This window comes from Vicugna pacos, chromosome 4 (assembly GCF_048564905.1).
Source record: "Vicugna pacos chromosome 4, VicPac4, whole genome shotgun sequence".
Taxonomy (NCBI): domain Eukaryota; kingdom Metazoa; phylum Chordata; class Mammalia; order Artiodactyla; family Camelidae; genus Vicugna; species Vicugna pacos.
Genome location: NC_132990.1, coordinates 53198889 through 53221204, shown reverse-complemented (window position 1 = coordinate 53221204; position 22316 = coordinate 53198889). Strand labels below are relative to the sequence as shown.

The following is a 22316-nucleotide window of genomic DNA, read 5'->3' as shown; positions in this document are numbered from 1 at the left end:
TGCCCTCCAACCAACAAACTTACGCTCACACTTACCCTTTAAGAAGAGAACAGCAAAAAGAAAGTGTCCTATCAATGCGTGCAAATGCACTGTGTGTCCAGGAGCAGGCCAGACCCCTTCATGGCTCGGTGTGTGTGTGTTGGGTAGGGGGTGCAGGGATCAAGGGACTCATGACCTCTTTGATGACAATGTGAGATTCCCCAGTTAGACTCACTTCTTAGCCCGTTATCACATGACTGTGGAATTCACGGCAAGTCCTGCTGATTACAGGCGGTAACCATGAAAGGACACGGAATTTGCTCTTATCCCCGTCTTCTAGGACAGGCAGTGATCAAGAAGGGATCCAGTTCATATAACTCCTCACCAGAGATATAGAAGACCTCCGGTTTGCTGGTTACTATGCAACTTAAATTCAAGAACTCTCAAACTAAAGTGCCAGGTGGCCTGACACTACCTGGAAAACAAGTCACAATCTGTTACCCCCAGAGCAAACTATGAAAGAGAACTAAACATTCAAAAAACCATCATCTGTTAGGCATAATGTCTCCCCAGAACAGACTCCGTAAAACAACTGGGAGAAAAGTGCGTCAATTAATCAGAGAAATAAATACTTTAAACACAACTAGCCTCTTAATCTAAGTAGATTATTTCTGTACGAGAGAATTCAATTCTAAAACAGCAGGTATAAAAACAAATAATAATGAGAAATAGAAAATTTCCAAAGAAAAACATGAACACAAAAGCCAAATGAATCCTGCTTTAATTGAAGCTTGTGGCGTAGAAAGCCCTACAGAAACATTACAGAGAATCCTCTGGAAAACAGGATTCACAACAACCCCTGTGGAGAGGTGGATGAGATTAATTCATAGCTCACCAAGCCCTCCCTCTATCGAGTTCCCAGAGTACCCAGAAGACCTCTTCCCCATCTCAGTCCTGTGCCCCATCCTCTTCAATCTTGATTTCATTATAAGATAAAATGGGCTATAGTATTTGAAATTATTCTGGCCTCAAGAAATTGAAAGACATCAATGAGCAGAACATTCAAAACTTAAATAACTTTTAACAAGAAAGCCAGCTGACCTTAACAAGTTACTCTGCTAGTGAGTAGGAATGGATTGAATCATCCTGGACATGAATTTCATTAAGGCTTCAAACCATCCAGAAAAAAATAGCACAATGATACCATTTTATAATCCAAGTTTACAAAAAGTTTACCACCCCAATCAGGTACTGTTTGTGCCCATAGGTAGCTTATTTCTAAAAGATCACCGCCCCTGGCAAAGAGCCAAGCGTCTCCACTCTTCTTTGTTCCCTTCCGTGTCAAAAATACCAATCTGACTTCTTCAGGAAGAATGGACAGTCCAAGATTATATGGTGAGCCTGAAGATGCTAAAAAGTCTAGAAGCAGGAAATGAACAAAGCTGGCAGGGAAGACAAATAAAAAACTGTTTCTAATTCATTCTAAAACCCAAGACTTGCACTGCCAGTCCTTCCCCTGAAGTCATCTAGGTATTAGAGAACTTGGATATAAAGTCTGTGAAGGAAAGGGAGTTGACAAACTGCCCTGTAGGTGACAGTCAAGGAGAGAAGAGGTAGAGGTTTGGTGGTTAATGACTAAGTGCCTGTCTAGCCAGCTCCTCTTCTTCTCCTGGCTTGGATCAACCAATATAGATGCGATGGAAATCATTGGCACCAAAAGCAGCGTTACACTTGGGACATTTGCGCTGGCGAGTGTCATAGCGGGTCTTCACACACTCAAAGCAGAAAACGTGAAAACACTTGGTAAGTACAGCGTCCTTTTTACGCATGTTGCAACACGGACAGGTGAGGCGTGCCTAGAACAAAAAGAAATCAGAGTCAGCACAACCATAAAGGTTTAGACCCAAATGGCTCCTGTATATAAGCAAACAAACAACAAGAAAACCCTCTAAGCACTAAAACAATAGCACCATTTCCCCACCTATCCTCCCCAAATAAACCATTCTCTGGTTACCTTCATGTAAAGAAGTTCAGTGTTTATTCTCCTAATCTGTTAGCAGGTCACTTTAGGCTTAAACAAAAAAACACACACACAGATCACAGAGGCAACTTTTCTAACCTTGTAATCCTTAATCTCCTCCATCAGAATCTCATCACATTTGGGTACATTGTCTGGTTTCTTTGTGGTCTCCAGCTTCCTTCGAAGTCTAGAGATGTCCTCCTGTGGTGGGAGAGCATACGCATTAGGCACTCTCCCCTAGACCTGGCATTTTTGAGAAAAATTCGTTGCTCCGACCCGAACTTTCAGTTGTAGAAAAAAGCAACTTTCTGTCCTTTCCTGTCCAATTATCTTTTAGGAATGCAGAGAATTGTAAATAGCAAGGTATTGGTTTCAGAATGAGCAACCATAATCATATCACCAAACCTGAGCTGCATCTAACTACCGTCAATTCAGTTCTGTAAAAGTATAGTCTAAGAGTTTAGAGGAATTGACTTTAAAAAAAAAAAGAAAAAAGATGAAAACTTGATAGGCCACTTTATTTTAAAGTAATTAGTTTTAAGCTAAAGACAGATTGGATTAAAATTTACAGAATTATAGATAAGGATAGGAAGGTATTGAAAGAAACAGTTGGCATGCAAAAAGAAAAATTTTTAAATTTTTAAAAAAGCAGAAAAATTATAGAACTTTCAAATCCTCTAATGTTCTTATGCTGCTACTTCTTTACAAATTTACTGATTCATTTATTAAGTATTTACTTCGTGCCCATTAGGTGCTAGGCTAGGCACCATGACAGGCTTTAGGGACACGGCAGTGAAGAAAACAGATTCCATCTCTTCATTCAAGGAATTTACGGTTAAGTAGGAAATGACATAGGACAGACCAATGACTCTTATAACACAGGTCACGTCAGAGCTCAGAAGCACCTAAAGGGCAAAAAATGTAAAGAAAAAACAATTGATCATACCTGGGCTCGTTTGAAATTGAACATGTCTTTTTCTTTGGTGACACTGTTCTCCACGATCTCATCCTGAAAATCATGTAGCTTCTTCTGAGCCAACTCCAACTGTGCTTTGAGGTCATCTGCAAGCTGGGCTGCCTCCATTGCCTGTAAGGGATTTACGAATAACACTATCTCATCACCACCTATTTCCAGTGAGGCAAAACATTAACCCAAATCCAAGCATAAAGTGAACCTATAACTTCATCAGTGTTTTATGTACCTGTTTGAAGACTAACCGTCACCAGACTACAGGGTAATCAATCATACCTTGCGTTTATTCATCTCTAAGGCTTGAGTCCTAAGACCCAGCTCCTTCTCCCCTGTGCCAATGTTGCTTTGTAACAGATGCTCCTTCTCTTCCAGTTTCCTCACTACTTGTAACTGGGCATCAACCTTTCAAAAAGAAAATCACATTTTAATACAAACAGGAAGGAAGAAAACAAAACAAAATTGACTAGGCTCTGTCAATCCACAGGCGCATAAAAGAAAATATGTTAGAAATCTCAGACTATTACTGATTTTACTCAAGAACCCTTCAAAATACATGCAAGACGACCAGAATTAAAAGCTTCACTTTTAAAATGAAAAATATTGCTGATGATTTAAATAAGATTCTGGGGAACCACTGAAAAGATTCTTCTCCAAACTGCCAGAAATGTAGGAAATTATATTTATGGATATTTATCTTCTCCAGCCATACAAATCCCTGAACCGTAGCAATTCATACCAGAACATGTAAATTATAGCTCAAACAAGTGGGTCTCTTTCAGAATGGCCAGTGTTTCTAAAGCAGCCTTTTTCTTGTAATTCATGTACAAAGTAGAATCAAACAATATTAAAGGCTAATAAGTCACGTCGCACACTCACAAACTCCCATACCAACATTCAGAGGTACTCAGGTAACCATTTTTCTCATAAAGCCTTCCAGAAACTTTTTTAAGATACACAGCACGTGCACACAAAGACATACATACACATTTTTAACACAAACGGGATAAACAGAACATATCCTTTAACAAATATTTTAGAAATTTTCCACATTAGCAGATCCATATTTGTTTAAACAGCTGCACTGTACTCCTTTGTAGGGATGTATAATTTATTTACCTGTACCCTCATCATGTACATTTAGTTTTCAAGGTTTTTCCTTATTACCAAAAAAAAAAAAAAAGCCACAATAATCATTCTTTTACTTGTATCTTCAAGTAAAAAGCAACCTACATCAACAGAATTTTGGAAAGCTTTTACTCATTGTAGTTACCTGAGTCTTCAGAGTCAAAACCTGGTCTGCCAGCTCCTCCTTCTCTTCTTTCAGCAACTTATGGATCTGATTGGACTTGATACGTTCTGACATGAGCTTGAAATTTGCATCATCCTTCTCCCGCAACTGCTGCATCAAACGGATATTTTGCTCTTGCATGTCCTCAAAGGCCTGACCTGTGACGTCCATCTCAGAGAGGAGAGCTTCTTCCTCCTAAAATAAGAAAGAGGAACCTCCTTTTTAATAGAATCTTCAAACTCCAAAGAAATGAGCACAGGAAGATTAAACCCTCTCACTGTTTATACAGAAATAAATTAACCTAGTGACAGAGATTCAGTTTTCAGGAGCTTAGTTATAGCTCGAGGTTAGCCCTAGGAATACAGGAGAAGCCTTATTATCTGAAGCCACTGGCACTGACTGTTGGTCTGAGGCTCATTAGCTGATCTGCATTTGAAGTCAGCTAAGGCAGACAAAAACTAAACATACCAGAATCTAGCAACCTGATCAAGTAGGAGTTAGTTAAGAGAATTTTTGTCATAAAACCTCACATTTTTTCATACTTCTGCACAATTATAATACTCAGTTTAATCTACAGACTTTCCAACAGTACAGCAAATATCTAGTTTCATAACAATTTGATAACTGAGAAACAGTATCTAAAAATAGTTTTAATTTACGTTTGTCTTATAAGTTAGACTTGAGCATCTTTTCACATGTTTAAGATCCATTTGTATTTTCTGTGAACTATTCCTATCTTTTGTCTGTTCTTCTATTAGGCTGTTGAGTTTCCTTCCCTATCATTTTTTGGGAGTTTTTTTTTTTTAAAGAAAGATAAGCTCTTTTGTGATAAGAGTTGGAAATACTTTTTTCCTGTTTGTCGTTTATCTTTTGCTTTGCTGCCATGTAGAAGTTTTGTGATTTTTTTCAGAAGTTAAAATCGTGAACCATTTCTTTCATGTTTTTCAGGCTTTTATTAACAGTAAGAAAGTTCTTCTCTACTCCAAATTTATAAAAGAACTTACCTGTTTCTTCTGGCTCTTTTATGGACTCATTCCTTTAACATTCTATGTTCCAGTTGGAAACTGTTCAAGTATATATCCAACTTTTTTCCAATATTAGTTTATTTTTGCCCCACCACATTTAGTACTTTTTCTTTTACCCACTGATTTAAAACTGTATCTTTAGTACATTTTAAATACCCATATGTACTCTGGTCTACTTTTAGACTTTCCATTCAGTCCTGTCTGTTAGTCCCAAGCCATTTTACCTACTGAAACCTTACGTTTCAACATCTGATAGAGACAGAAACTACCATCCCTCAACTGCTCTTCTTTTTCAATTTTCCTGGCCATTTTTTGTTTACTTTTCCATAATGTATTTCAAAATCAGTTTGTCTGGTACCAAACAAAAATAAATCAAATAAACAAAAACAAAAATTAATATTTTTAGTAGGATCACATTAAATTTACACATGAACTTAGGGAGAATTAACATTTTTAAGATAAGTGAGTGGTCCTACATAAGAACACAGCGTGTCTTTCCACTTGTACTAGAGCCGAGAGTAGTACATTTTCCTGATAATTATTAAAGAGAAAGAGAGGAGTGAGTGCAAGAGAGAGAAGTAGCAAAGATTTAAGAAAAGCTAAAACCCCACTTTTTATGAACGGAATGTATATAATTCTAATAAAGGTCCTCTTTTCAAGGTATTTAATGATCAAGTCACCATTAAAATTACTTCATTTCTTTGTCATTTTGCTATTTCTTAGAAACAGGGAAGGTGTTCCTCACAATGAACATATATGTTCAACCATTTTTGGTATCTTTACTATAGAATGTTAATAAAAATCACTAGGACTTAAAAATAAAAAAACTGCATCTTTATTAAGAGAAGAAAGAAAGTCTCTATAGTTCTATTAATTTGTAGCTATATAAGGGACAAATTTTTCTTAATTTCATATACTTGTAATCATAAAGTACATAAAATTTGATATCTTTTTCTAAAATTACATGTTCATTACATCCCCTGATTCCAGATTAGCAGAGAAAGGAGAGATACTGCAATAAACAATGTCTGAACAACTGGCTGTCCATTTGAAAATAAAAGTAAATTTCCATCCTCACAAATATACAAAACAAAGTAACTAAAGGATGAAAGATTTCAATGTAAAAACAAACAAACATAAAGGAGAAAAAAATATTAACAACAGGAAAAAAGACTGGAATAATCGGGCAAATTTCACTGTCAATAACGTACTTGTCAAGTTACTTTTGCTTGAAAAGCTCATCAAATGAAGAAGTATGCCCACCTGCTTGGCCATGGCCAGCTTCTTCTGCAAGTATTCTATCTGCTCCTCTACTGCCCGGATCTTCCTCAAGGCATCCTCATCAGCCATTTTCTTGTTCTCTTTTTTCTCTTTATCCTCTAGATCCTTGAGTCTTTGCCTTAAATCTTCCAACTATTGGAAGAAAGGAATCATACAAAAACAAAAAGCTATAATACAATTTTAAAATTCAATTAATACTGTGCACAGATGGAGAGCCCATAACAAAAGAATCTTTACAGAATTATGAAAGGAGATAAATGATGCACTAGTCCAGCACAGCATACCCCTGCTTTAACATCACTCCACTCCAGCATTACAGCATGAGCAGCATTTTGGAGGAGTGCACCCGTACCTTTTTTAGAACAGTAGTTCTCACTCTTTTTCCCTAGGCCCCCAATTTCAAAAGAATAAGACATTGTTCCCAAAAGTAATCCAAAAAAGAAAACCAGTATAACAGTGATTTATGTAGGGAATGGAGAAACAAAAAGTTTGTAAAGGCTACTCCTTTTCCCAATAATTCTGATGTATCTTACCACCAAGTGGAGAAATCTCTATTACAGATGGTCTTTGAAAGGGAAGAAAATGTTGCTGAGTTTCAAACACTATCTTCAAAGATAAACTACAGCCTTCAGAAATGTGAATACAAATCCCACAAATGAAGATTTTGACCAGACTGGATTACCTCTGCCTTGGACTTCTTCTCAGCGGCCATGAGCTGAACTTTGTCTCTCTGCTCCTTTGGGGCAGAGCGGTACATGTCTAGCAGTAGTTTCATCTCCTTCTGGCTCTCCTGCGCCTTCCTATGATGAGGGTGGTAAGAGGGAATGGTGTAATGAGAAAACAAAGGGCGTCAGCACAAGGGAATTCTGAATTGAGCAAAATATTTTACAAGAGTTCTATTTTACACTTTGTATCACACATCTAAAAGACAAAACTTTTGCACAGACTGTCAAGAGACCTGGATATATTCAGAAAGTATAGAAAAGTTGTATAAAGGAGTCACTTCTCCCTTTAGACCAAGTTCTCCAACATAAAGTTATAAAAGAAACACTTCTGGCACTTCTTAAATAGGCAAAGTTCTGGGGCTCCACTCTTAGAAACTGAGATTTAGTACATCTTGGATGGGGTACAGGAATGTATTTTAAACAAGTCACCTAGATGATTCTGATACCACACTTGAAAAAAAAAAACTTGCCTTAAAGAGATCAAGAGGCACAAAGGGGAAAAGGGAGGAAATTTGAAATTTAACAGAATGCTAATCCTAGATTTGACAGCTGAGTGGTTAACCATAAGCTAAAGACTAAAACTTTATCTCTTACTAAATTTTCTAACTTTTCTTAACTATACTTTTATATGCCAAAGAAGTTTAAACATTTTGAATACAGTGGTCCCTCAAACCCAAACATCAATAAAGGCTCAACCATGACCAATGGGGAGAAAGAAGTAACAGGTTCCACCAGAGAAGTTACTGGTTATGCAGGAGGAGAAGGGGTGATGTGTAAGGTTACAACAGTGTTTCACTGACTTAAAGGTCTGTCTTATTGTCTCAATGCCTGTAGCAGTAAACCTAGGAATCTCTTAAAATGATCCAATATATACACAAACCACTTAACTGTCAAACAGATCAATATTGTTCAAATTAGAGTGATACACACTCTATCTACTATAATTTTTTTACCCTACCCGACCCCTAACTACTATAATTTAAAATACAATTTATGTCAACAATCTACCCAAACCTAATAAACAGCCGTAGGTAATTTCCAGTAATTCTCATGAGTGTTACTTCAATCATCACACCCCTTAATTCAAAAATGTGAAGGATAAGGCTACGAGCACAGGGTTTACTGAGAACTGACCACTGAGCCAGACTATATGACAGGCCACTGGGCTGTACACCTGATCAAGAACTGAGACCACATTAACTGTACCTTCAGTTACACTCAAAATATTACAATTATCAAGTAAGACAAGCCATTATTCAAACATTTCATGCACGATGCCCTAACCTTAGCTTTTGAGTCAGACACAGTGGCTGTAAACACTGCTCTTACTTGAGTTCAATCTTCAGTTGTTTGATAACTTCTGCTTCCTTTTTCCTTCCATCATCATGTTTCCCTTTCTCTTTATCCTTAGCAGAATCTCTCTCTTTTTCTGACTCTTTTAGTTTCTGCTTCTCTCGTTCTCTCTCCTTTTCCTTCTCCCGCTCTCTTTCTCGCTCCCTCTCTTTTTCCCTCCTTTCTCGTTCTCGCTCTTCCTCATCCCGTTTGGACTTCATTTCGTTGACTTCCTCCTGAGATGCCTTCAAAGGGGTGGACTGGGCGGGTAAGTCCTCGGGGTCCTGTTTTAGCTCTACAGGCTCGTCCTTCGGGTCCTCAGTACTGGACTGAGACTGCAGGAGGGCACTGCCACTGCGCAGGCGTGTCTGGGAGGACAGACAAAGGAAAGACGCACACACATCTATGGAGACCACACTGCTGTTCTCACCCCAAAACAGTTTTGCAAATGGAACAGCACATAACACTTATTCTGCTCCTCCTGGTTACCTTGTTCAGATCAGACTGGGCTTCTCTCAGTTTCCGCTTATACCTGAGGACCTCCCCTTTGAGCTGGTGATTGTGATTCTGGAGGCTACTGATGAGGTGGCGCATCTCCCGATTTATGGGGCCTTAAATACAGCAACAACAGTGTTATGAAGAACTGTGACAGAGGCAAAGGCACAGAGGGGAAAGTGCAGAACAGAGCAGGGACCTCTGAGAATAGGGAGAATCACCAAAGGAAGAGTCCTTCTCAGAAGTGGAAAACAAAACTGGCCAATCTGAGTTAAAAAACAAACACCCAGGCTGTGAACCAAAGTGAATGGCAGGATTTGATGTAGAGTCTTGAGGACTTCTGAGCCCCAGTTAGTACTAACAAATCCTGGTGACCATGTCGTGTCTTTCAAGGAAGGCGTATGCAGCCGACAGCTGCAGGGTAGAGCCAGGGCAACTGTACCTGCTTGTTCATTGGCAGCCAGGGTCTGCTCAAATTCTATCCTCAGCATCTCATACTCCTTGCGGACCTGGGCCAGCGTATCTTCTAGCTGGATCACTTCAGTCCGCAGCTTCTTATGGAGGCTAACCTCATCTCGCTACACACAGAAAAAGAAAACAATCAAAAATTCTTATCAAAATGTGGAAATATCATCATATTCTATTTTATGTTTTGTAGATTTGATCTATAAGGATCTAAGAAGAAAAACAGAAAATACCAAGAAAAGAGGTATTACTCTGAAAAGTTCTAATTCAGTCAATACTTAGCACCATATAGCTACAAAACACTGATCTGGGAAATGGCAGGATACTAAAGAAATAAAGGAAATGGTCCCTAATTCTGAGAAAGTTATAATTTAGTTGGAGAACTAAATAATAAAACAGCATATAAAAATATGTAAAGTTACATATATTAAATTAAATTCATTTGACAAATATATAGTAAAGGACCAACTACTATAAACATAACCTTCAGGGCTAAGGAAAATACAACAGTCAACACATGAATGAAAGTTTCTGCCTTACAAAAATTACTTACATATGCCAGCATACACCATAACGGCTTGTAAGGAGTGAAGCAGCTTCTATACACTATCTCCCCCATACACGTAAGGCTCCAGCCGTACTCAAGTGTTATTATATCTGCTGTTCTCACTGCTGGAATACCCTTCTCCTACTTTTATCTACCAGTAAACTTGTATTTATCCTTAAGATTCATAATTCACTTTGGCAAGAGGAATAAGGACAGTCCCACAGCCAAACCAGATGCTCTGTCTCCTTTATTACTGCATCCTGTGCACACGCCTCTATTGTACCACACTACATTCTAAGGGATACCAATCTCCCCAACAGCCTGTAAGATCCTGGATGGCAGGATGCCCACTATCTAGCAAAGTAAAGACCTACGGCTACTCTATAAATGTTTGCTGAATGAATAAAAGATTGAGCATAAGAGAGTAAAATTATAAAATTTACAAGGGAGAAAGCTTATGCACAGAAGGCAAAGCTAGGCTGTCACCTCAATGAGCTCAACTTGGCGCTGGTGGGTCCCTCTGGTGCCATGAAGCAGGGTCCGAGCCTCATCCAAGTGTGCTTTCAACTGGAGGCTCTCGTTGTACAAGACAGAGAACTGTGACTGCATGCAGCGGTATTCTGGGGTCTCCTTGACCACTTCCTCCACAGCACTCCGCAACTCCACCTGAGGAGAGCCCAAAGAAAAGTCAGAAGCAGAATCTAGGATGCGAGCCATAAATAAAATTTTAAACTCCCTCATGTCCTGGGCAACTGAGACAAGATTTATGAAGTGTATATCTGCCTATTATTCTAGTTACATTAAATCTATCCCAGATTAAATTAGACCCTCCAAGAAATGGTACCTGGTAGCTATATTCTTCTACCCAAGAATTGCTTTAATTGATACGTGTTTTATATCATGTGTCAACCTAGATCCAAGGACACTAGAAGAGCCCTATGAAATTTGTTAGGATGTTATTTTAAGGACATAGTTGAGGACCCCAAGTCACCAACTTGTCGTCTTTATTAACAGTCACAGAGAAAAATATTTTTGATATTGTATCAAAAATACTTATGCTTTTCCTAAGCAACTGTTTACTTTAATTGCCCAAACACTTCAACTGATTCAACTCAGGTTGTTTGTGTTTTCGTTTTTTTTTTCTCCTTTCAGTTCAAACATCTTTATTCACATATTTACCTAGAAACAAATCAAATTATAAAAGACTGGTGGCTGTGGTTCAAAGAGGGGTGGAAAGACTTTCAGACTCCATTTTCTTCCCCTCAAGAATCAAGGAGAGAAAATTCTAATGGGCAGGTATGAAAACCAACAGGATCACTGATCATGTTTCTTTCCCTGTTTTGGCAGCTAGAAACTGCAGAGCCAAATTCGGTGGCCCACATCTGGCAATTACTGACACTGGAGTGGCCTGTCTACTCCTGCAGACCTACTGTATGCACAGGCTTCTTGCTTGTATCTTGTACACAAGCCCCATTTTAAAAATCCATTTTGGATCCTTGCCCTAGTTTACCCTACTCCTCATTTTTCTCAATAATTCCTAAGTTAGAGCACTTTGATTCCATCAGTGTATCTTTGTAGGTTGTTATAATCCTTCTCAGAACAAGGTGTGGTACAAATATTAAATAAATATATAAGTAAATAGATGTATCAACAAAACTTACTTTTTCTTTTCCCTCATAAATTATAATGGTTCACAGTATGTATGTAAATTGATCAGCAAAAAGTTTCATTTACTGCCCCTCAGGGCCAGGTCTCCTACCTTCAACTTTTCATTTTGTGTAGTGACCTCCTCAAAGTCTTGCCGAAGTTTCTCCAGCTCACAGTGCCGGTTCTGAGCCAACTCTTTGTTCTCCTCAAGCTCTGCATTCATTTCTTCAAACTAGAGGAAAGGAGGAAATAGCAAAATAAGGATAAAGAATTTTCAAATCATTCCCATTCCTAAGCTTCCATTTTTACTGACCCACTCTTCCAGCAAAACCCCATGCTGCCACCGGTGAACACAATCCCAAGTCCACAGCACAACACCTGACACCAGGTCAAAAAGGCGTCCCTGCGAGGTCGCCGACTCTACCTTCCGGGCGTTGATGGTGATTGTGCCGCCATAGAGACTGCTCCCCGCACCATATACTTTGTAACCTTTTGAATTCACCTATGGAGAAAATGGAGAAGACAAAGATTCTTCAGTGAGAGGTCCTAAAATTTTAGTCTGATAATCAAAGTACTTTTAAAGGAGTCTGTTTTGTCCCCAGGTACTGCTACCCAAGTCCACCTTTTCTGAGTAGACTCTTTCAAATGATTCTAGTCTCCAAACTATGAATAAAACAGCACTTGCCCGTTCCAGGACTTCTGCTAAGTGTCGGTTGAGCCGCTGTTCCCTCTTTCGGATTTTGTCGATATCCCACTGCAGGTCATCAATCATGGACTCCAGGACAGACACTCGTGACTCAGCTGTCTCCACTTTACTCTGCAACTTGGAGAACTACGTCCCAATGACAGGTGTTCAGAAAAATATAGCAAAAAAAAAAAAAAAAAAAGCAAGTTAGAAAAGGAAGGCCTTACATGCCAAATCCCAAAAAATTAACCCTTGCTTAAGTATCATTATGGAAAATATTTAAGTAAAAGTTACTTTACCCTCTTCCCAACACAAGAGTATAAAACTGAAATCATAGATCCTTTTAATAGCTGTGGATCAATCATAATCATGAAAACTGTAGAAGTCTGTAAGAACTCTCACAAGGAAAAGACTACTTAAGATTCAATAATTTTTCTACCTCTCAGAAACACCACTTCCCTAGATAGACCACAAACCCATCAGAAAATATTTTTTAAGAGACAAAAGATAACATCCTTGATTTTACCATACAAATATTTTAGAGAATAAAAATTCAAATATATATTTAGAAAAGACAGCTAACTTTACCCACAACTTTCCTTTCCCGCATTCTCACAAATGATAATCCAAAGAATACGAAAAGAAAACTTCATCCTCTTTTTCAAGCTGAGCCCAGGGCAAACTAGAATTGGACGTTATAAAGATATAAAAACCTATGCTGCACAGATAATGCCATTTAATACTTTGATTACAAAACTGTTCCATGTTCACATTAATCTATATATACCCTTTGTGTTGGTTGTAAAATGTAGCCCCAAAATTCTCTTGACAGTCCTCCCAAAAGAGGTGAGGTCACTGTCCACTCCTCTTGAATCTGGGTCACCTGTAGTGATCCAGTGGAAATCAGGCTACATAACTTCAAGGCTATGTCTGAAAGGCCATGCAGGTTCTGCCTGGTGTCTTGAAACACTCATTCTCTGGAAGAAGTCAGCTGCCATGTAAGAAGTCCAACTACCCTGAAACTGCCACATTGGAGAGGTGACTGCAGGCATCCCAGTGAATAAAAGGTAAGCTCCCAGCTGACAGGTAGCGTCCACAGCCAGCCAACTTGGACATCAGCCCAGCTGAGCTAAGCAGTGCATCTCTCCAGCTTAGTAAAGCTAAGATTTGGGAAAGGGCTGGTGGAGGAAGACCTTTTCATCTTGGTAGCAACCAGTTTATGCCTTAAATATGACAGAAAGTTATACTTTTTTACTACACTCCAATTTATTTATAAGCACTGCTATACCCTAACCCCTTTGAAGGTTCAAGAGAATCTGTATGAATTAATAAACTTCCCAGAAGATTTCCATGCAACCAGCCCAGCAGGCACCTCAGCACTAGAGTGTAGGAAACAGGGCATAATGAAGAAGGTGGGCATCCAAATCACTCTCTGGCTGTGTGCCCTCAGACCCATCACCAGTTTCTTTGATTCTGTTTCCTTAGATGGGAGTTATTTGACCATGAGAGATAATATTCATAAAGCGCTTAAGTGCTAGGCACTAAGTAAATGGTAACTATTAACTTACTAAGAAGCGTTAACAGTTGAGTAGCCAAACTAAGGTAGGTCAAATTTTAGTAGAATCTTATAAAGTTTATCATCACTTCATCTCAATCATTTAATATATAAGTAAACAAACACACACCCAAATCTTGACATGGCATGGTCATGGCACTATTTGTGTCCAAGTCTGGACTGGAAACCCACATGCCTCAAGTTTGTAAGTCATCATAAATGAATTAGTTCCTAGTGCTCCATTCCCAGATAAACTTCTGCCAACCCATTCCTCTGTAACACTGTGCATTGTCTTTTATATCTGGAGTAGTTTAATATTCGGGGATTGGGTGTGTTGTTTTGCAAAACTCCATGACAGTATTAATTCCCAAAGACTAAGATCCTAAGATGTCTATTTAAACAGAGGCAAGTCAAAGGGAAATATTCAGTTACTTCCCTTCCTTTAACCTGTCCTCGGACTTCGATTTCTCAGAGCTGGTTTTTTTAACTTGCCCTGCATGCTCTTTAATATGAAAATAGACTTTCTAGAGGAAGACGACCTTTGAAGCACTCAGTATTCTGAGTCATGTCTGCCACAGACCACTGGAAACCTCCATCTCTCCCTTCTGGTCAAGTACCTCCTGAGACATGGTGCGATGCTTCTCCTGAAGGAGGTCTGTCAGTTCCTGTAGCCTCATGTTCTCTTGTGCGAGGAAGGAATTCAGCTCCTGCACGGCTTCCTCCACTGTCAGGTTATCTGAGGAGAAGAACTGTACTTTAGTTTAGCATCTATAGTGTCAAATTTTATAACTATGACTCCTACCAAAGTGTTAACATGCTATTTCACTTTAATTTCCTGAAAACTTCAAGAAGTCGGATGGTTTTTATTATTTTCACATGACAGATTAAGTACCAGACTTACTTAGAGGACTTAGTCCTTAGGGGACTTGTCTAAGGAAATGAGCCAACCTTGTACTTCTGCAGAGGTAGGCACAGAGGCAAGGTCACCTAACTCTCCTCCCTTTCTATAAAGTCAAAACGCCTTGAGAAAAGAAATAGGGAAGTTCTATAATTTTATTCAGATAAGGTACAATCACCAAAAAACTGCATTTTAGAATTGTAGATAAGACTGAGGTATCTCCAAATCAGGGTCAGATTCAATAGCAATAAAACCCTATTTTCTAAGGCTATCACAAATTCCTATTACTAAAGCATCTCTGTGTTGGGGGAGAGGGCAGAAAGCAACAACTTCCTTGCTCAAACAAGCACCTATAAAACCATGAAGAATAGAGATAAGAACGTAGAATTACTTATATTCTGGAATACTACCCAAGAGGCACTCTAAAGGCTCAGAAACCAAAACGTACACAACTATATACAAAGAAGGCAGTCAATCTATAGAACTTACCATACTAAATTCATACGTTTAAAATTAGAGTCACAAATACTATAGCTGAAATCCAAATGTTAATAAATGAAACCAGATACTCTCAGTACATATACTGCTGTTTAGGGACAGTTATCAGGAAGTAAAATCGGCATCACTCTGAGAAACATAATACAGGTTATTCATATGGTGGTTTTCGATCAAGGCTGCCCATCAGAATCACTTGCGGAAACTTTAAAATTAGATATTTGCCTAGGATCCATCCTATAGCTACTAAATAAGAATATCCATGGGCAGGGCCAAAAAAGAGTATGCTCCAAAAACTCTCAAAGTGATTCTGATTTATAAGCCCAGTTAAGAATTAGAGGCTGAATTTTAGTCCTTTTAATAGCCCAAGATATTGAGAACAAGGCCTAGAATAAGAGTAAGAATTCAATAAATATTTAGTGAATTAATAAGCAAGCTAATGAATGCAGTTTTTGGATCAAGGACCAAATAAACATGAGGAAAGAAATGAACCACCAAAAGTTATAGCTGATGTTACAATTCTTACTTTATATATCCTTATCTCTTAGAAATTTCAGCTTATCAATGGCAATTGCCTTCTACATTATAAATAATAACTTACCAAAAATAAATAAATAAGTAAACAATAACTTACCAGTTTGTAACTTGTAATTAATGTGTTTTTTTATTTTTAACTTAAACCCTATCTTAAAATGTATGCCATCAAAAAGAATAATTTTAAAGTACTGTTTAATACACTACTCATTTTAGTTTCTTTTTAAATACAGCAATTCTTTTACTTGATATTCATTTATAAAATCAAGTTTAATAATGACATAGCCTCTGCATAGGGTTTATTATCTGCATATAGTATGCATATGGTATATTCATGTAGCCTATTACTAGTGTTTAATAATACCTTCTAACTATTCAAGTAGAGCCAAGGGAGAAAGAAATAAAACACAGCTCAGTTTATGTTAGGTGACAGGGGAGATTTATAGCCATTCATTCACCAATATGCAAGCACCTACTAGATACCCCAGGCAGTATCAGACACTGGAGAAACAAAGAAGAGTGGGTCAAGGCACTGTACCAAGAGACAGAGTTTAGCTGGGAACACACCTGTAGATGTAATATATGAACACAAAAGTTTGAGAGGACACAAAAATATTGTTCACAATGGCTGTCTTTGGATAGTGAGATGGGAAGACTTTTCGTAGTCTACTTTATGTGATTTCTGCTTTGTATATCTTAAAGCAATATCTGTTATCCAAATAATAAAATACATAAATACACAAACACATTAATGAGATCTTTGCCCACAAAATTTTCACAAGTGCTTAACATGCCTCTTCTTTTAATTCTGTTGATAATTTAGCTCAAGTATCTTCAAAAACACAATTATAGAGTAAGAAAATCCTTCTTTGCCCAACCAATGGTTCAACCTCCATTATATTCAACATAGTTCTTTTAGAAATGAAAAGTTAAGCATCTTAGTGACAATCAGAGAACTTAAGATATCGTAACTAGACCATGATTATTATTTAAAACATGAACTCAGGGCATTTAAGAAGATGCAACCTAGCTACACAAATACTTTACAAATGTAAGTTTCTGCATTAATACTGCACAATAACATAATTATTTCAAATAATATTTTTATTTCAAATAGATACTTTTCCATCCATATAATTTTTTGTTTTATCTTTTTAAACACAGATCTAACAATTCTAAAACCTGAGCCAACTCTTTTCAAAAATATTAGACAACAGAAAAAAAACAAGAACGTATTAAAACTGACTCTCTGCAGTCAAAATTCAATATTTAATAAACAAAGAAAAAAATTTAAATATATAATTACAACATTTAAAACATTTATTATCACTAACAAACCAATGGCCAATACTACACAAATATCCAGACATAGAGCTGTTTCTTAATTAATTCTGCCACTTACACAAGTGTCAAAGTTATTTTTTAAAAAGTGTCAAAGTTATAGAGCATCAGAATGGGTCTGATAAAATCTTTTCTCAGCTTCTTATAGGACTGTCACATGGCTCAGAATGTGAATTAAGCACTCGTAAAATATTAACATGCTATCGTAATGACATTACTGGTAATGTTGGAGATTAGGATTCCAAGAAATTTAATAAAAATTAATGTGTAAGGTTGCAAACTACAAACTAGCACACAAAGGTGAGTTCTTACTCCTTCCCCCTCTCCCAGTCTCCTCACCTCCACTGTTTAGCTTCCGTGATAAGAGCTCCACTTTTTCTTGCAGTTTATCATAGACGGTCACAATCTGGGACACAGCTCGGCGGGAGGACTCCACACGCTCCTGCAGCTGAGATTCCATCTCTTCACTGGAACTGCTGGCCAAAGTAGCAAGGAAAGAGAAAGCTGGCTCTTGCCCTTCCCCTGAGGACACGGGGAAAAAAGAAGCCCCTAAAATTATAAAACTGGAAATATCAAAATCCATTTTCTTCCCTCAAATGGAGAGCCTCAAAGCAAAAACTTTACTTCAAAAACCCAGAAAGCACGCAGCGGTAGATCCGCCACACTCACTCACCTCTCTCTCGGTCATCCTTCCGCTCCTGATTGCTGTCGGAGTCTGGTTCCGGCTCAGGCACAACGAGGGCTTTTCTTTCTGTGAGTAGGTCTCCCAAACCCTGCTCCAGGTCGTAACGTTTAAGGATGATACGGATGTTTTCATCAAACTGGAGGAAGGGAGGTACGGTTATTAAAGTACAAAAGGACACAACTTTGGAAATAAAGAGAGTGCTAAGGAGAACTAAAATGCTTGGATAAAAACCTGAGTAAATAAACAAGCTGGCTACCTGACTCCAGTACCGGTTAACGATCAATAGTGAGGCATCATCGGTGGCCTGTCTTCGTTCCAGTTTCTCAATGTGCTCACGGAGTTCATCTTCGATGGCCTGCCGTTGATCGAGCATTTCTGCCAGTTTGCGATTTTTAGTTTGCAGTGTTCGAATGTCTAACTCCTCCTGCCCCAGGAAACCAATCTTATTAATCTCCATAAAGAAATTAGATGTATCAGCTGTTAAACTCAACAAGGGCTAATATGTGTATTAGTTATTTCCTATGAATACAGCTATTTATTTTTTAAAATCTTAAAGCAAATAACTGGGTAAGAAGAGCAGAAGAGATAAAAAAAGGAAAGGATCTCTGATGATGGGAGAACAGAATGACACACACAAATACACTAGAACCCTGACCTCACCCAGCTCACTGTTCTAGTCACGTGCACCTCCACAAAATACAGGCTCCACCATCCAGCCAGATCACCCTCTACCCCAATCAACAGTCATCTATCTCCTAAGCACTGACCTTCATTCATTCAAATCTTTGGCAACCCAGTCCTTCTGTATCCCAGTCCCTGTCAATACCCCTGGTGACTTCAATATACAGGGGGACATGTACACACGTGGACAAACCATCTGATCCTCTAGCATCTACACTATCAGCATCTTGAATTCCTTAACTCCAATGATTATCTCCTTCACTGAGCTCCAGCCAGACATTTCAAAAGCCACATCTTAGACTTCTGTCATCATCTAGAATGTGTTGGTTAGTCTCGTCTCATCTCCTGATGTGAAATGTTGTGGTGCTCAGTGCCTTGTTCTCAGACTTCTTTATCTGTGCTCATTCCTTAGGGGGGAGCCTCTAGTCTCACGGATATAAATACTGTCCACAAAATAATCGTACCTAAATGCACAGCTTTAGCCCAGACCTCTCCCCAGACTGAGATCACTGCATCCAACTATCTATTCACTCACAGGTCTAATAAATATCTCTAACTTATACATCCAATATCAAACTCATGATTCATCCTCTACATCTCCCAAAAATCTGCCCCTCTCATACTCCTCCCTAGCTCAATTAGTGAAAACTCCATACTTCCAAAATCCCAGAGTCATCTTGCCTCCTTTCTCTCATATACTTCATCCATTCCATGAGCAAATCTTGTTAACGCTGCTTCCACAGTGGACCAACCCACCATGATCTCTCATCAAGATTACTTCAAGTCTCACGTGGCAGACACTTTCTGAGCCCCATGCCATGTCCTGTCAGTCTTCTGGACTTCAGCACAGCCCTAGTGGACAGCTCCTTTCACATCACCAGTGTTCTCACTTCAAGCACACACTGCAGTCTCTTAAAAGTTTTTTGTTTCACAACCTCAGCTGGTTCACTACACCAACCTCAAAGTGCATAGGAGGAGTTACCGCCTTCAAAGGCAACCTTCAATCAACTGTGGCAGGACTCAGTGGATACATGCCCCAGCTCCACCACCCAGGGAGGGAGAATGAGAGGGCACAGAGGGAGAAGGAAGGAGGAAACAATTCTGCTAACTGAACTCTTGCTTATAACCCTTGCTCCCCTACAGTCTATACTCCAAACCTACATCAGAGAGTGTTACTCCCCTGCCTAAAATCTTTCAATGGCTCCTCACAGCCTTCTGGATAAAGTCCAAACTGGGATGTGCGTTCTGTGCTTCCCTTAGAGCATGTGGTTATCCCTAAGAAGAGCACATTCCCCACTCTACTATGACAGTCTGTTCCCTTGTCAGTGCCACCCTACAAACTGGAGTCCAGGGGCTGTTCTTAGTGTAAAGCATAGTGTCTGGCAAATAACGGATTCTCAACAAATATTTGTATTTACTGAATGAAGAAATGTCCATGGGATGCATGGTGTGAGGCAATGCCAAAACAAAATCACCTCCTGGCGACAGGAGGCTGCTGAATCCCAGACAACTTCAGAAATGACACCTCATCAACAATTTACTCTGAATGTTCCTATTATTCTCTCTGATTCTCAGCCTCAATTTTAAAAAGTAGATGTAGTTTTGTAAGCTATAAAAATGTAAAGCATATTTACACCATATCCCCATGGCTGAGTTCCAAATTATAGCCTCCAGATCTAGATATAGATTCCTGACCTACTATGGTGACTCTCTGATGTCTAGTGGACATCTAACATTACTATAATCCTTTGGCATAAAACCGTTGAATAAAATTGTCAACTCCACAAGAGCAAGGACAATATCTATTTCATTCACCATTATATTAACAATATCTACCCCAACAAAAATTTTTAATAGCTCACGTATATTGAGTACTTACCATATTAAAGGTAACGTTTTAACCCTTAACAGGAACTCTTTCATTTCATCCTCTTAACAACCCAATGAGGTAAGTACTACAATTACATTTTACAGTCAAGGAAACAAGAGGCATCATCTCTCTCAATGATTTTGCTACACTGCCTCTTGGTACCTGGCCCCTGACATGAAAAATCAATGTATAGCTTTCTACTACTAAGTACCTATAATCAATACTGTATCAGACACCAGACTCTTCAAAGAATATAAATATACCTTTAAAAATAAAGATCAAATGTCAATATATTTCTTCTTCAGGGCTAAGCATCACATCATTTCATCTACTTGTTGCTGTTTTACTTGCCTCTTCTTTTCAGATCAATTCCCCTCACTCTAGAAGGCTTCCACAGATTATTACTTTCAGGTTGCAACTGACAGAAGAAAAGCAGGCTCCAACAGCATTATTTCCACATACCGTTGAAGAGACACCCCCAAGCTTAATTGTTTCCACTGTGGTCCCTGAATCTTCAACAGCTGCTTTCTTCTCCGGAGGCACAGACGTGCCAGGCTCTCCAGCTGCTCTTTTATTTCCAATTCCTGACATATTGGCACGAAATGATAGCTGTTTTCCTGGAAAGAAAAAAAGACAGAAACTTAGGTAAGATATGCAAGGAGAGCAACAATAAAGAGAGTCCATCTATAATGTAGAAACTAGCAATTTTTCCAGCCAATCCTTTAACCTTGCTCCATTAATTCCATACTCAGCAACACGATCCTCAATTTCCTCTTGGAAACAGAAAAGTAAATTGTGGAGTACAAGTCATGGCTGAATTTGCAGAACTACAAATTTCTAAATAGGTTGCTGCTAAGAAATAAGACAATGGGCAAAGGGTGAAGAAACCAAGAAAAATTCCAGGAATCCCATTTCATGAAATGCCAAAATCTGAAAAGTACAGTTGGATTAGAACACAAGTCAATTCTATAGTATGGGGAGAATCAAAAGAGCTGAAAGAGACCTGGGACACAGCTACTTAATTATAAATACTGGACGTCATTCATCATCTCTGATCCTCAATTTCCTAAATGAGAAATGACAACAGTATATGCTTCCTATGCTCCTTATAAGGAATGAGTAAGTATGGAAAGAACTTTGCACAATGCCTGACATGAAGTATGCACTCAGAAATGCTAGCTCTCCTTTTTATATCTGCAGTTTCTTCCCTATTTTCAAACGCTCTCCCCGTGATTTTGTGCAACCCTAAGGAAGCTAGAGTTGGGTGTGAATCCCAGTTCTACCTCTCAGAAAGCGTGCTGCCTTTAAAGAGTGAGTTCTCCATAGGCACAATGGAAGCGAACAAATATTTTGTCTGCCCTACCTGCCTCCCAAGGAGGCGGAATGGCTGCTAAAACACTTCGCTACTTTAGGAAGCAGCCCTACCATTACCGAGACTACACGCTACTCTGCTTACCAGCAGCAACCTGAGTGGGACCTCGCCTGGGGAGAAGAGCAGGACAAGGGCCTCAATCCGACTCGAGAGGGGCCTAGGACCCCAGCCTCCGGCGAGGCCAATTGCAGGCCTGGGAGAGGGAAGCCCCGGTGCGGGAGAGGGTGGAGACTCCCGATGGCCGCACAGTCCCGTCCCGCTGTTGGCCGAGATCTCACCTGAGTTCTAACTTGCGCCGGCCGGGAGCCGAACTCCCGGCAGTTATTCACCAAGGTCCGAGCAGCCCTCCCACCTTTCACCCCTGACCTGCAAGCGAAAACCCAGAGAAGCTTCCGGGAGGCGGAGCCAGGGAGAGGAAGAAGG

The 22316-nt window shown here is 39.1% G+C and overlaps 1 protein-coding gene across 3 annotated transcripts; it reads right to left on the bottom strand.

Annotated features, from left to right (window-relative positions):
* Positions 1-743: 743 nt before the first annotated feature.
* RNF20 (ring finger protein 20) lies at positions 744-22290 on the bottom strand. Of its 3 annotated transcripts, none has more exons than XM_072959823.1 (20): positions 22172-22290; positions 20984-21138; positions 18227-18394; positions 17959-18106; positions 17625-17834; positions 14635-14753; positions 12463-12609; positions 12202-12279; positions 11890-12009; positions 10617-10796; positions 9561-9696; positions 9113-9234; positions 8621-8991; positions 7249-7366; positions 6549-6698; positions 4243-4455; positions 3249-3374; positions 2946-3086; positions 2099-2200; positions 744-1835 (listed from the first exon to the last, which is right to left on the bottom strand). In XM_072959823.1, the coding sequence occupies exons 2-20, from the start codon at positions 21110-21112 to the stop codon at positions 1659-1661; spliced, it is 2955 nt and encodes a 984-aa protein (XP_072815924.1). In that variant the 5' UTR covers positions 21113-21138; positions 22172-22290; the 3' UTR covers positions 744-1658. The 3 variants fall into 3 exon arrangements, with proteins under 3 accessions (XP_072815924.1, XP_072815926.1, XP_072815925.1); XM_072959825.1 differs by having other exon boundaries at positions 17625-17807; XM_072959824.1 differs by lacking the exon at positions 22172-22290 and adding an exon at positions 21978-22154.
* Positions 22291-22316: the final 26 nt, after the last annotated feature.

Bases quoted from the DNA above. Each gene is read 5' to 3' on its own strand.
- RNF20 (XM_072959823.1), bottom strand. From the start codon at position 21,112: ATGTCAGGAATTGGAAATAAAAGAGCAGCTGGAGAGCCTGGCACGTCT. The intron at 18,395-20,983 runs GTATGTGGAAAT...TTCCTGGGGCAG, and splicing joins TTGGGGGTGTCTCTTCAACG to GAGGAGTTAGACATTCGAAC. The intron at 18,107-18,226 runs GTAGCCAGCTTG...CCCTTCCTCCAG, and splicing joins TTAACCGGTACTGGAGTCAG to TTTGATGAAAACATCCGTAT.